The 16,403-nt window shown below is 34.8% G+C and overlaps 1 protein-coding gene across 3 annotated transcripts in view; it reads right to left on the bottom strand.

The window, feature by feature from the left end:
• Positions 1–16,403, bottom strand: part of Kdm2 (Lysine demethylase 2) — a 173,645-nt gene that overhangs the window by 25,424 nt on the left and 131,818 nt on the right. For all 3 annotated transcript variants that reach the window (XM_081768252.1, XM_081768251.1, XM_081768253.1), the window contains exon 8: positions 4,216–4,629. In XM_081768252.1, coding sequence (XP_081624378.1) covers positions 4,216–4,629 — 414 coding nt within the window. The remainder of the gene's footprint in view (positions 1–4,215; positions 4,630–16,403) is intronic.

The raw sequence follows: 16,403 nt of genomic DNA, 5'->3' as shown, positions 1-16,403 counted from the left end.
TTAGTTAAGTGTAGTGAGATTTATAACTGTCGCATTATTCTAAGCCATCAACCAGCTCTGGAAATGATCACAGTTCACCATATTAAACTGGTTTGAAAATTTGCTTTCCAATTCGAAATATATCTATTTTTTAAAATTTAATTTCATTCACTTATCCCTAATAGCTATTGCTACCAAAATATTTTAAAATGTCACGAAACCATATTTCGAAGCATAATTTAGAAACTACAAAACAAAAAGGGACATTAAGCAACAGCAAAAAAACAATATCAAGAAATTAATCACAATTCATCTTTTAACGTCAATTCTTAAACGTGTTGCCACAATTGAAGAAAAAAAAAGTGAATATATTTTTATATATAACGTATTTATTGATTGCAACATTTCTTGAACATCACTGAACAAGTCTTTGTAACTGCCCATAGAACAGAAGAAAAAAGTATATTGGTTGATTGGTGGAGAATTACTTTACAAGACTGAGGCTCTACCGTGACGCGGAATCACTACCGGTTGCAATACATTAATAAAATCAAAGATAGAACTTGTTACTGACGCTATGCTTTACTGTTTTTGTTTCATGACGATAAAGGCTGAAACCGGAAATCGCTAATTTGAAACAATTTCAGATTGATTAGATTGTTAAGGGAAAAGGCAGAACTTACTTTTGGGAAGCTGAATTGATTGCAAAAAACTGCATCTCGATACACCTAATCGTTTTCGCTCTAGGAAAATCAGTATTGAAACCGTAGTAGTAGTAAATTTCAACCATGTTCTCTTGACATCCTGAATTGATTGTGTTAAACTGCTTGTCGCTGTGTATTACCATTTTTTTTCACTATGGTGATATGTTGAAACCGGAAATGGCTAATTTGAACCACTTCTGGTTTGAATAGAGGATTAATGAAGACGATGGAGCCTATCCTTGGGATAATGAATTAACTGCAGAAAACCGCATCTCGATTATTTCTTGCTTTTTCTATGGAAAACAAGTGAAACCGGAAGTAATATTAAATCGGAATTACTACCGTTTTTGGTAGTGTTGGGGATAGTCATGTACGTTGCCTTGAGACGCTGAATAGTTTGCAAGAAACAGCTTCTCGCTACGCCTTCGTTCTATGACGATAATGTTGAAACCTCTCAAATGACTAATCTGAATCACTTCTGGTTTCAACAGAGTTAACGGAGGAAACTGAACCTATTCTTTAGACGCTGAATCGATTGAAAAAAAAATCTCGATATCTCTTACCATATTAGCTCTGATACCTGTCCACAGACAGACATACGCAAGAACAAAGTCGTTCTATAAGACTTCAGACACTTATGCGTAGAGTAGTTCGGAAGTCTAAAATAAAGAGGGAGGGGATGACTAATATCAAATTAATCTACTTGTAGATATTGTATGACGGGAAAGGAAAGAGTTACCACTCTGATCTGGAAACTCTTTTAAGGAAGAAAGAAAGAAAGAATAGCAGAGAAAATAACAAATGAACAAGCGAAAGTATTTCTTGTTTCTTCATTGAAATTTAGTGTCCCGTTTCAGCACCACGGCTATACAAGACGTCGACCTCAATTGAAAGTAGAATCCGGAAACAACGGTAATAGCGTTGGGACCCTTTTTCTTTTCTTTCTTTTTAATCAATATACAGTAGAACCCCTCTAATCCGTCACCTTTGGGACTAGGGGTAAGGTCGGATCGCATAAAAAGATCGGATTATCAGAAAATACAGAAAAATGCGGATTCACAGTAAAATAAACAATTCTGAATTCAAAAATGACTGTATTGTTCTCTACAGTAAAAACAAACGAATAGTAAGGACTAAAAACTGCACAGTACAGTAGAGAACACAATGGAAGAAACAATACAAGAGGTGACAGAGCACTAAAGCGGATATGCGGTAACAGCAAGTAAACAACAATGCCGCGACAGCAATAAACAATGGGCCTCGTTAGTCAGCGAAAAATCGGGACAAGTTCGGCTCGAGCACGGTCGGATCAACCGGAGTGGCGGACCAGCCGAGGGCGAACGAGAGGGGTTCTGCTGTATATATAAATGAAAGTAACTATGTTTGTGACTTCCGCGACCGATCTCGATAAAATTTTCAACATAGATGAGGTTCGAGCCTGGCATGGTTTTTATCGTTTCACTTTGACGATAGAACTTAGAGGAAGGGGGGAGATATTTTTAAAAAATCGAAAATTATCGATATCAGTCTCGAATCGATAATTTTCGGGGTCGCTGAGATGAAGTGACACTTCAGATGCCGTTTAAATCCAAATTCAGCCCCGCAACTTGGGGGAGGGAGATTTTATATTATATATATATATATATATATATATATATATATATATATATATATATATATATATATATATATATGATCGAAAATGACCGATGTTAGTATCGAATCCATGGTTTTCGGGGTCGCTGAGAAATCCAAATTCAGCCTTTATGTACAATATGAAACTTATTCTCCCCATGCAAAGAATGGGTATTCTACTAGTTTATTCTACTCATAGAAGAGCAAAGTGAGCTTTCTCAACGCCACGTTATATTACTATATCTAGAAATATGAAATCTGCAGAGAAGTACACTTTTGTCACGAAAGTAAAAGACAGGGGAGTTTTTAAAAATACATTATCTTCAGGGAAATACGTCTTTTTTTCTCTTTCTTTTTAAAAATTCTTAGGGAGATAAAACTCAGCATATAAATTTCTCACTAGAAGTGAATGAAAAAGCATTTTTGAAAACCCCGCTCCAAAAGGAATATTCTACAATATTCAAATTCCCAACTCTTTACTCAGAAAATATCTAATGTAAAAGGTTGACATGAAATTTGGTATATAAACCTTTACTAAAAGTAAGGAAATACGTAATTCAGTTTTGGAAAATTTTGTTTATAAAGCGGGAAAATTTCTACAGTATTCAGATTTTCGTTCTCATATTTATTAAGCCTTATTTTTCACGTACAAAAACCAGATATTTATGCTAAATTTCTTTTTTTTTTTTTTTTTTTTCCATATGGATTTAACTTATTCATCTGGCAGAAACTGATTCATCAGCCTACACATTCTTCTACCTTCATTCAATACAGCGGAACGGATACAAACTGATGTTATGGCTTTATATTTTCTCTTTTTACTACTATGATTATTTTTTGATAACGGTCGAACTATGATCAAAACTCTTTAACAGGGTGTCTACTAAGATTCCAAAATGAAATTTCGTGACTTTTTCGTGACCTTTTCTTTACCAAACCATAAAATTTCCTAACATTCTCAAGAGCGAATTTGGGTGCAAATTAGGCCGAATTTTCATGCATGCGATAGAAGAATGCTTTGATTGTAATTTAGTAGTGTCTAAAGCCCATTATAAAGACATTTTCGGTGGTGAATTTTGACGTTTTATGGAACAAAATTTTCTAGTCTGTGCTTATATTTGTACAGATAAAAAAATTCGTGACCCAAAAGCTAAATTTCGTGACTTTTCCTTGACTTCCATGACCATTTCGTGACTTTTTCATGACTTTCGTGACCAACAGACACCCTGTTTAATAAATATTGTGATGTTCTTGAGGTACCCGGATAAAAACGTATGTATCTTATGTTTTAATTTTGGCACGGTACTTGACAAGTACGGCATTTTGACAAGTACCCATTCTAGGATATCTAACTACTACAATTTCCCCTTAAGTTCTGCAGAACTGTTTGGTATTTGTATAGAAGTAAAAATACCTCTTATAAAACAAGTACCACTTACCAAATAGGAAACTATCTTAAGCAATACAATAATTATTTCTTATTATAATAATAATTATTACTATTATTATTTAATGAGAATTTTGATATTTAACTGTGACAGCTACGCGTAAAATCGAACCTTATACGCAACGTATAAGGAACCACCAGAGTTCTCACAACCCTACGTAGGCAGTGCCAGGTACGTTATTCAAGAACAAACTCAGTCCAAGATTTGCAACCACTAAGCAAAACTACAGAAGGATTCCAACTACTACACTGATGGTACACACAATGGACAAACAGCGCACACAACAATTTATACTGTTTATTATAATAAGCTACTGTTAGCGAGAAGACAACTACCATGGAAGAGAAGTTTATGGAAATGGTACTTATTACAATATTACAAAGGTTAAAAGCAGTTTGTTACGTTACATTTCATGCAAACTGAAGAAATATACAGATCATGCGTCTCACCTGTAAACATTGTCTCATAATACAAGTCTGCTTCGCTCTACCAGGCCCTCCAAACTTTACCATATCGAGACAGAAGGTACATTCTCCACAATCATTTCGCATACAAGCTTCACATTTTTTGCATCTCGTTCGCCTCCTTCGTGGTCCAGAAGAGTTGGAGTTAGAATTCGAATTTCCGTTGTTATTGTTACTGGAGTTGATGTTGACTGCGTTTGGACTGGAGTTAGTGCATATTGGCATTGCATTATTACTACTGTTAACAGGAACAGCAGCAGAACCGGGGGAAATGTTTGCGTTAACTGTTCCTTTGTCCTTGGAACCGTTGCGTCCCATTTTGTTTTTATGGCCATGCGTACCGGAACCTCTATTCCCACTGTTCTTTGCTAGAGGCACTCGTCCACTTTTGTACTTCTCCTGTAACGAATGAAGCATAAATATTTACAATCACTATTCCATTATTCTTATACAGTAAAACTTATAATGACCAACTTCGTAAATGAGCCAACTGCTGACCATATAGCACCTTATTTACACAATTTCGTTTTATTTACAACTGATACGAAGGCTTATTAAAATTCTATTGGTTTTGACCATTTAGTAAAAAAATATAAACAGCACCGAACCTCTAACTAGAGAGATGGCTGTATGAATCACAACGAAACTTGTCTTTACTTGAAGCAAACGATAATATTTATACTTTCTTTGAACAAGTTATCGCATAAAGTAGATTATACTAGTGAAGTAATTCATAATACCATAAAATATTTAGGTCAACCTTTACGCTGCCAAGTTAGAGTACTGCAGTAGTGATGAAAATGGAAGCCCTAATTTAGGCAAAATACAAGGGCTTTATTTTGTATTTTCTACTAGCCTAATTTTTGAAGCTATATAGTTGATGACGGCTATGAAGCTATATACTGTTTCCTGGTGCTCACGATATATTCATAAGCATTATCTTCTACGTATGCATAATCCTGCATTAATCTAGTTATGAACGAAAAAAAAATTCCGGTCTAGGTCTCTACCGGATCTCGACAATGTAAGGGTTAACGACATGATCCTTGAAATGGTATTACGTTAAAAATGATTCAAAAACTTAACTTTGGATAGATAATAAATAAATAAATATAAAGCAGACTGGCAGAAAGAAAAGCTGATCCCAGTTAATTAGGTATAATTGTGATACCCGAGTTCTTGAAAATACTTTTTTGAAAATGTTTTTATCCATAAAAGTTTAAAAAAAAAATAAGTCTTGTTCCATTAACATGGTCCCATATCCTTATTCAAGAATAATCATCCTTCATGCAAAGGTATCTATAACAAACAGGCACAAAAAATGTATCTAGTCATGACAGAGTAGACTATGAAAGCAAGTTAACTTAGATTTCTTTTTTAACCTTATATCTTACTTCCATACTCTTACGACAAACTCAATTTCTACGGGGACACAGGATCAAGACATAAGGAACAACCTCTTCAAATTCGTACCATTTCTGAATTTCCTGATGTAATTAAAAGAACAAACTAAGGATTGTCGATAACAGGTGGGATATTTGCGCAAAAAGTGCATTACGCTTATCCCAAAGTACAGGGTTAGCAAGGATTCGTTCGTTTTGAAAAGGCTATATTTTCAAAAGTATTACACGCACACATATGAAAAATATATGAAAAGAACCACCCACTCACCAAGTTTGTATTGTGTAAAATTTGGCACCCCCTCATTGGCATATCCCACTTCGTGATGACCTAGCTTTGTTCCCCTGACCTCCCAGACCTCCTGATTTAACGCCCTATGGGACCTTGTTTACGTACCCCCACTACCGCAATCCTTAGTCGAGCTCAAAAGAACGCATCAGTGCTGCAGTGCAGACAACTGACAGGACTATGCTACAAAATGTATAGAATGAGTTCGAGTATAGTCTGTATGTGTGTCGTGTCACCAAAGGGACACATATTGTACATTTGTAGAGTGTATAAACTGTGAGTTCGCGTTTTTTTTTTTTCTTTCTTCATATATATCTTTCGTGTATGTACGTGTAACATTTTCTGAACATATATCCTTTTCAAAATGAATGAAGCATTTATGCCAGTCTTGTATAAAGCAACACAAACTGTTGACACAAATTATTATTATTATTATTATTATTATTAATAATAATAATAATAATAATAATAATAATAATAATAATAAAAAGTTCAGGATAAATCAACAAGAAAGATTAACTCTACTCTAATCCCGTTCTTAGAAAAATAAGACAGCAATTATTAAAACATTAAGTCTCGTGGTATGCCCTGCAAGACAACGAGATCCGAAACCACATCTGAAATAATTAATATTTGGTATAGCTTTCGAAATGAAATTCGGTCTAACAACAATGATAATTCGTAGAAAAATAAATTGAACACATCAACACAATACAATTACAAAATATACTTGAAACACAGTGGTAGCATCTATCCTCTGATCTGTAAACTACGAATGTGAAAAATATATATCCTATAAAATTTTCGTCTTTTTACTTACCTACCTGGTATTTTGAATTTTCGTCGGGAGACACGGCACTGAACAATCACAGTCAAAAGATAATGGACTTCACTCACTCAATATTGGTGCAAAGTGTGAGATCAATAATAAAAAAGACAGTTATAACAAGCAGTCTTTTACAATTCACTTTTAATTTAGTTTTCTTAATTCTTGATATTCACTGGATTTGACGAGAAAGCCCTTTTTATGTTAACTTCTCTTCAATGTCTATTAAGTATTTATTTCTTTTTGTTACTAACGTTAAATTATATTCTCGGAGAAATATTTCAGTTATGGCACTACTTGCCAACTCTGCACGACGTAATGTTCCCCCTTGGCTATTGAGCCTGCCATCTCCGTTTTCTTCCTCGCCTTACCTTCTGCAATCAAAAATGGATAAAAAGCAGTTTTTGTGATGAGCCACGATGATTTGGGGTTTTATTCCAAATAGTAGCAATTAGTCTTAATTAAGAATTATTGTAGTCTGTAGAAAGTAAGGAAATGTTTTAAGTCGTGATGTCACTATTATTGTCTCGCTGCCATGATAAGTCTCCATTATCTTGTAATCTATTGATAGATCAATATAGTATTCATACTCCCCATGAAGCGTGTGAAGTATCTCTGTTCGGAACCATCCATGAACGCTAGTAAATTTAATCACTATATTTATGCCGCGTAATTATGACAAATATATACACACCTCTGTTTCTATTGTTCAAAACAATGTTTCACAATAAAATCTTATGTTATATAAATGAAAAAAAAAAAAAAAACTGCCATAGATTAAGAAAGAAAAAAAAAACATTGTTTGATGTATGGTACAACGGAAATTTGTATTTGTAAAGGCACTATTGAAGAATTTCTATTTTCGATGTTTTATTCTGGATCACAATTTCAAATTACCGGTCATAAAGGGAATGGTAAGGAGTGTGTACCGGTTACCAGCCTTAATCAAAATAACAGCAATATTTCCAGCAGGCTGGTGAAATACCGGCCAGACGACAACCCTAATTTTACTTCACCCGGGTATGTTCTGAAAGCTACCCGGAACGGAGATAAGTGATCAATGAAAGTAAACGATAGAACTGCGAAAAACCCACTGATAACTTGACTTAATAAAGTTCATATACCTAATTTCTCTCTCAATAACAGCCCAGTTAATATGATCGTTATCTTTAACTACAATAACGGCTATGAATAGGACGAATCCTGCTTACCCAACTGGTGATACCCTAAATCGATGAATCTTGTAATATATTCCGTTTCCGCATCCAATGGCTTACTTGAAATGGCTTAAAATCATCTTATTTGATATTATCTTACGCATCCATCAATCATAAAACAATATGCTCCTGCTATTTATTATGTAAATATGGGATTTTACTAATTTGTATATACTTAATTACAATACGAACTCATCTTAGTTACATTTGTTTAAATTTTTGCTGCTAATAATTTCGTCAACTTATTCACTCCATTTTCATTAAAGAATTTGAAAAGGATAAGTTAGGATACGTAATTTGACGGTACAAGTGTGTGAATGCTCTGAAGAAAATTGCTCTTTACCTCAGTTAACGAAATAAGTTCTTACTGCTGAAATAATCTTGCTAGCATCCGTATTTCTTAATTACACATTTTACTTTATTCAAATTTTTACTAGCAGAAATAGTATGACTTTATGCTGAATTGTGTAGGTAACTAATTTTAATTTCGATAACACCGAAATTAGTGATCTAATGAAAGTGGCAATTTGTCGAAATTATTAGCAACAACAATTGAATAGAACCAAACAGAAATGAGTTCATACTGTTTTAAAAATGAGTTCTTTGCGTACCGAAAGTTATTTTAACGCTTCGTAGCCACCTATTAAACAATTTGCTGCACGGTTTTTGAACACTACCACTTCCCTCCCAGTTCTGCTGTAGCTATAACGCAACAAATCCCTGAAGTAATATATTCCACCAACTGGCGGAAACAGAATATTGTAATCCATGCAAAGAGAGAGTAATCCATCTCATAGATTGAAATAAGTCACCGAATTAAGGCGAACCCACTGTTACGATTGTCCAACCAATATTAAGCCTGCGCTTTGAAGCAGGCTTTATTCGAAACTGCTATTGAAAATCCTTGCTGAAGCTTCTGTTACTGACTAAAAGAAAAGTACTCAGTAATTTGCACCAAAAAGATTTTTCTCTTCCCTATTACGTTCCACTGTTCATTACAGTTTTCTTGTTTCAGTTAATTATTTGAAGACCAGCCAACCTCACTATTCAAATACTTATCTGACAGAAGAAAATTACAGTCACCAGCTGATTATATCCAGACAAGAAACAATTCTTTAATATACAGTAGTGAGTACTTTGTCTACTTAATACTCTACACGAAATATCCGTTACATATTACTAATGTTTGCTTATAATGTGGAATTTTTAAGTTGTTTATCTGCCCTCATTAAAGAACGGAAAAAAGTCACGTCCGTACAACTTCCTATGTAAAGATCAGAGTGGCAAATGTTAGCAAACTGTCAATAGTTAAGAAAGAACATGGTAACTACCATGGCAACGAAGTGACATCAATGTAACATCATACTTAAAACTAGTTCCTACATAAAGTACGAAATTAACATGTGAAAAATTTGTAGGCACATAAATACTGGATCAGATGAAGAGTTGGTAGCAGCTTTGATGCCAGAATTTGAATCATGTCCTTTTACACAAGATTTAGAAGGAAGTTTCAATTAATTTAATCCAATATTAATTATACTCTTGTTGATGCGAGGGTTGTAGTAGTAGTAAAGATTTTGCCAGCAATGAAAACTGCTACAATATCCTATTTTAAATGCTACAAAATTACGAACTACATTACATTTAAATGGGATTGCTTTTCTAAATTGTAACTTCATGTTTGCCTGTCATCTTAACTTACTGCATTGAAAATCAGTAAAGAAATTTAATGAGAGGCATATATATATATATATCATGCAACAACAGAATCTGGCAACTAGGCATACTTCAAGCAGTTTGTCAGCAAATCATACATGGGAATATTCAGGTATAGCAGGTCTCACATGTTGCGACCAACATTTAACATCTTTCCGACAATATATATATGTGTCATCTCTATGAAATAGTTACGATAGGAATTAAATGCAATCTTCCAGTTTAAGAACCTATGATTATACCCGTTCGGCTAAGAGAGAGAATGATTAAAGGAAGTGAATTGGTGGAACGATAGTGTGGGAGGAAACGGGAAGGCCCCGAAAAAAACCCACGGACATTGTTGTCCACCACAAACTTACTTGATCAAGGATCGAACCAGGGGGCCAACGCACTAGAGGAAGTGCTCTACCACTGAGTTACTGTGCCCCCCCCCCAAAAAAAAAAAAATAGTTACAACAGAACCAGAGTTCAATATAGAACTATTAGGTACAATGATTTGAAAATCCAGTAACAAGGAATTATAAATTCCAGTGTTTTCAATGTTACAGAATTATGATATTTTTTCCTAGTTAATAAAAATGTCTTAGTTTCCTAGTTAATAACTTTAATATGCCTAGTAACAAGTACTTCCTCAAAATATATCGAGTACTTCAACAGAATTGATAACGAAATAAATCCCGTACTTATACAATCTTAGGTATATAGGAAACGAAACCAAAGGCATAAAATGATTATTAGAAACAGAAAAGAAAAAAAGAGGACCGAAATGTGAGTGAAATCACTACTAGAAATTTCGTCGGGTAATTAAGAAATCTTGTCTTTGGTGCAGGAGGCCCGGTTTCGATTCCAAATTGAAGTAAACGTGGTTCGGATCCCACGTTAAGTAGATGCATATTTCTCTTAAAAACACATTAATCCACTAAAATCATCAAAGGGTATTTATATTTCAAAGTACTAAAGTAAAAAATACTATGCACTGATATGCATAGTGTTGGATGGATATTTTTCGAAGATGCAAGCCAATTTCTTTCAGTGTTTCTCGGCCTATGAAGTGACTAGAAGAAACTGGCAACTCACAAAAGAAAAACAATTGAACGATTTGATTTGATTTTAAGTTTAACGTCCCTTTCAGCAGAGAGGCTATATGAGACGTGGACCTACAGCTTAACGTAAGATCCGAACTACATGAATCTCCCGCCGGGAATCGAACCTGGGTCTCCTACTCAAAAGACGCGTACGCTAACCGCTTAGCCACGAGGGAGCTCAGTTAACTGAACGAAATAAGTAAATAAATAAAATAAAACAGTAGATCATTTTAAACATTCTACTGTAACATGTTCCCCTATAACATGTCCCAACACTGTAGTTCCAGATCAGATTCAGAAGCTACCACTGTTATAATACTGGTCACTACTTGACCAACAACAATGTTTCATTAGCTATGTGATCATATCGTATCACTGTACAGAGTGAACGCAAATACAAATATGATCATAATTCGAGCCACTCTTAACACTTACAGTACAAGAACTTCACATTACAAAATCACCTGAATGTCTAGGCATAATCATTTGAGCATCTCTGTGATCTTGAAACATCCACCATCCAGAATACTTCTGCGCTTCTAATTTTCTTACTAGACTACATTTTATTTGTCTGCCTTACATCTTCAACCAGTACAAGATACTTTTGCCTCACCTTTTCCTCCTTTTCTCTGTTTACGATGGTGAATAATCATCATCATTTATGAATAGAAAATTCCTTTTTAGTAATTTCAGTCCATAATTAAAATGCTACTATGTAAGCATTCGAGGCTAGTGATTTTTTTTTTTTTTTTTTTTTTTTTTAATAGTTCTGGCATTTTTTCAAACCTGTATCCGATTTAACTGAGCAGTAGTCTTCAATCGTTACTGGTAGCCTGGTCACTTATGAGTCTTATTAGAAGATGTCTACTTGCTGAGAATACCAGATAGCTTGTTACTAGAGGCGTGCATGCCTAAAAGAAACTTGTTCATGTAATGCGTTTACGCCACCATTAAAGACGAAACCATTAATCAAACAGCAATAATGAAGGAAATCTGTGTCGTAAAAGGTAAAAAAGGACGGTGTACTCTGTGACATAAAAAAAAAAAAAAAAAAAAAAAAAATCCAAAGTTTCTGCTCTAGATGTAAATCTCGTAGATAAATAGAGGAACACATTATCTGCACACATTACCACCAATATCCTGATCCATGCTGTTGAGAAAACCACCACTGAAACAGTATCCGACGATTCGTTGAGGAAGCTCATACATCCAAAATGTTACGACTCCAGCAATCTAATTAACCCTAGAGCAACATGATCCATTACTTTATATCAAGAACTGCTCAATATTCCACACGACATGTTTTGGAAACTGATCAATGATAAGAAGCCACTCTTCCATTCTTATCTTGACAACAATCCAATGGTTTCCACCAGATGATGAATCTCAGGCAGTGTTTCGAAAAGGACATTTTGAAGAAACTACCATAATGTACGTGAGACAAAACTTGTGTTCTTCTGGAACTTTTGCCATATGGTCATGATGTCTAATGGAAACTGTACTCGGATTAACCGCAATAGGTATCCGATATTATATACCATTATATTCCAACCATAGTGAACCAAAAGAGTTCTTATGCGCTTCAACAATGTTTCACTAGCAGAAGTAAAGCCCGCTAGAAAATTCAAAACTATGTGGAAACTTTAAATTCATTATACCATTAACTTAAAAGAGAAAACAGTTCTCTGTATTGCATTGTAATGAAATGCAATGTGACAATAATCTAAAAGAAAGTATTACTTTTGAACTAGCTACGTTAAAAACAGTCTATTATTGTTACGTACAACGGAACAATGAATGTTCATTTTATTTGTACAACTGTTTATTCGTATTAATTTTAATTCTACCTCTTCTGAATATACAGTATATTGTGAACCACACACTACTCAAGACAACTGTGGAAAGAAACATGTAAAGCACGTAACATACACTATGGTTAGTAATAAGTCAATTTATTTCTCAATGTTAATATTCTAGCTATGATAAATATTAAAAGAAAGAGAGAAATATATAAAATCAAGAAGCCAGCACAAAACTATGATCTTCGGATATCTTCCATACATGCATATACAGACAAAATAACGAAAAATATTTATTACAAACCAACTAATCAACTACTTTTCAATATACGAGGGTGGATCAGAAACTAAGGTTACAAGCCCAATATTTCTGGAGTTTCGTCTATTATAGAGCAATGAGGCATGTGTTGTAATTTTATTACATGAAGTTGGCAACTGTGCAGAGCTTCAGCCACCTTCATATGTAAACACAAATGGTGACTAGTTTCGAAAACTGGTCTTGCGACGATCTCCGTTCAGTTGTGGGCGAAACATATAACTATTGCTGAAATTCACCGGCAACTGGTAGAGGTTTACGGATAGACTGTAATGTGTCGTCAGCATGTCGCCGAAAGTTTGCGGCCGGTAAAAAAACGTCACCGACGAGGAGCACAGTGGCCGACCCAGCACGGCATCAACAAATCTGTACACAGATTCAACCACCCTCCTTACAGTCCAGACCTCGACCGCGGTTTTCACCTGTTCCCGCACTTGAAGCACCTAGGAGGCCATCGCTTCGCTTCAGACGAGAAAGTGAAACACATAAATGAAAATGAAATTTTTCAGTTTTACGTCCCACGGTTATGCCGGTTAGGCTAAAGGAGATTGTGATTATGAGAAATGAATGAAATTGTGGAATGAAGAAAGTGGGAAGAAACGGGAGAACCCCGAGAAAACCCATGAGCACGATGTTTGTCCACCACAAAGTCCATATGACGCGAGCTGGGACCGAACCAGGGACCCCAAGCACCGGAGGTGAACGCTTTACCACTGAGCCACCGCGCCCCCTAAAGTGAAATACTTCGTGACAACGTGGCTGAACACACAAGGACAGGATTTTTATCAGGAGAGAACCTTCAAACTCATCCCACGATGCGACAAATGCCTCAAGCGATGTGGAGACTATGTCGAAAAATAATCTAATAATACTAATAAAATAATATAATATTTCACTTCAGGCTTTGTAACCTTACTTTCTGATCACTCCCCGTATATTATATATATATATATATATATATATATATATATATATATATATATATATATATATATATATATATATATATATATATATATATATATATATATATATATATAAATGTTCGCTCTGTTGATCATAAGTTAACCAAATATTACTGTAGATCGTATCGTAAAATATAGCACTAAAAGTTAGTTTCATTGTAGCTCATTAGAATTACAAATAGGTTGAATAAATCGTTCACAGCACAAACAAATGCTACTACTTATTATACTCCTAGCGTAGGTACTACTCTCAAATTCCAATTCCTTTCGCAAGCTGCTGCTAAAGCAAAACTAAAGCGGAGAAGCTTATTTCAACAGTACATATATATATACTATACACAGTAAACCAGAAAGAAATACAAGTGTATGGAAACAAATATTAAGTGAAATAATATAAGGCTTAGATACAAAATTGTGGCAAATAATCTCAATCCATTATTTACTAGCAGAGTACCAGTTACTCGAATGGTGAGAATACGTTTCGTTTTGGACATAAAAGGTAGAATTTGGATTTAAATGGAAGTATCACTGTTCATCTTAGCGATCCCGAAAACTATGGATTTGAAACTAATATCGGTCATTTTCGATCATTTTTATATATCTTCCCCCTCCCCTAAGTTGCACCGTCAAAGTGAAATAATAAAAACCATCTCAGGCCCGAACCTCATCTATGTAGCAAATTTGATTGAGATCAGTCTCGTGGTTCAAGAGTTATTAGTGTCACGAACTGAAGTTTGTTTTATATTTGTATTGATCTATTATAGACCATTCCATCGTAGTCCAAATAGGCATTATGCATCTGATTATCTTTCCTTCTAAATTTAGCTTGTAACGCGACTCAATCTTTGGTCAGGTGGTAAGTCCATGCAATGAATCTCAGAACGAAATTAAAAAACAGAACCAATAATAAATCGCTTATGAACACTGAGTGAATTGCTTTGGTGTACTGTAACGAATGCTGCTGCTTTATCAACTATACTACTGTCGTAAGCGTGAATTCGTGTTAAACAAACAAAAATAGATGTTAACAAAATTCTTGTAAAACAAACTAAATTATATAAATAAGTTTCTTAATGTCAACAACATTTGCACTATTCTTTTAGTTTTGTTTTTGTTTTCATTAATCATTGTCCAAACGCAGAAATGGCAATATATCGTCGAATAACTGTCTCATAGCACACTACCATTTATAGGAAGATAAGAACATATTACAATTTAAAGAGGTTATTATTGTTATTGAAAGTGTTTTGTGGGGCCTTGGATAAAGAGTTTAGAAAAAGACTCATAAAATGCTTCGTGTGGAGTATTGTATTGTATAGAACAGAAACATAGACATTACGCAAAAAATGATGAAAAAATACTGGAAGCTTTCGAAATGTGAGTATGAAGAAGAACGGAGAGAATCAGTTGGGTCGAGCGGCAAACGTATGAGAGGGTGTTAGAAATGGTGGGGAAGAAAAGAACAGTTTTAGATATTATTATTAAGAAGAGAAACTGGTTGGGACACTGACTAAGAAGGAACTGTATCACAACAGTGTTCCTACTGATCTGGAGAAATCATTTCCCTGACCTTCCTTGACTTTTGGCAGGAAATTCCCTACTAACTTTCATGACAGTTGTCGGATGACGTTGACATAAATAAGGAATAAATAACGGTGAATATTTATATACATTTATTCTATTGAGACAAATAGTAATCAATTGCTCATACGTACATTCCACTTACCTCCCATAAAAATCTAAGCAACGTCCCACACTGATCATTAAGTTGAAACTGGTGTACAATTAATGTTAGAAAAAAATATATTTTATAAAATTTCCCTGACTTTCCCTGATTTCTGGTCTTTCCCCCTGAACTTCCCTGCCCTGTACCATTTTTCCTGAGTTTTCCCTGACTTCCCTAACCAGTAGGAATCCTGCATAAGGGACGTGCTAGAGGGTATGATAGCAGGAAAGATAGGGAGGGGGCGAAGGAGGCCGCAACTGATGACGATATCAAAACAAAGAAATCATACGTGAAGACGAAGAGGTTAGTGGAAGACCGTGGAGTATGGAAGGTTCTCAGTTGCGGCAAGTGACCTGCCAGTAATGGCAGAATACCTATGATAATGACGAATGAAAATAGTTTCCTTTTCATATACTTGGACAATTTCCATGTGTACTTAAATATCACAAAACACTCACGGCATATCTTTCATATACCTTGCTGCGCATATAGACGTAACGTCAGCTGTTCAGTCACTTCCACGGAAAATTAGGTGTCAGCACCTATTTGGGCAGACAAGCAAAGAGAAGAGATTCATTAATGCTGCTTGAGAAGAAAAAATGAGAAATTTCTGCATCTCTAATTTAAGTACCTCGTACACAAACTTTAATAATCTAATAGTTTCTCTTTCTTTAACATTTTCAACTATTTCTTTTATTTCCTCATCGTTTCATGTCACAAGCTAACACGCTGCAAGTGGATGCATTTATATTTGAACAATAGGGGGAGAATTTTGAATGCGTACCACTGATTATGAGAAGTTCCATCATACAGGTACTACAAGTGAATATTTAG

This window comes from Thermobia domestica, chromosome 8 (genome assembly GCF_964235325.1).
Source record: "Thermobia domestica chromosome 8, izTheDome1.hap1.1, whole genome shotgun sequence".
NCBI lineage: Eukaryota > Metazoa > Arthropoda > Insecta > Zygentoma > Lepismatidae > Thermobia > Thermobia domestica.
This window is presented reverse-complemented; position numbering and strand designations above follow the sequence as displayed.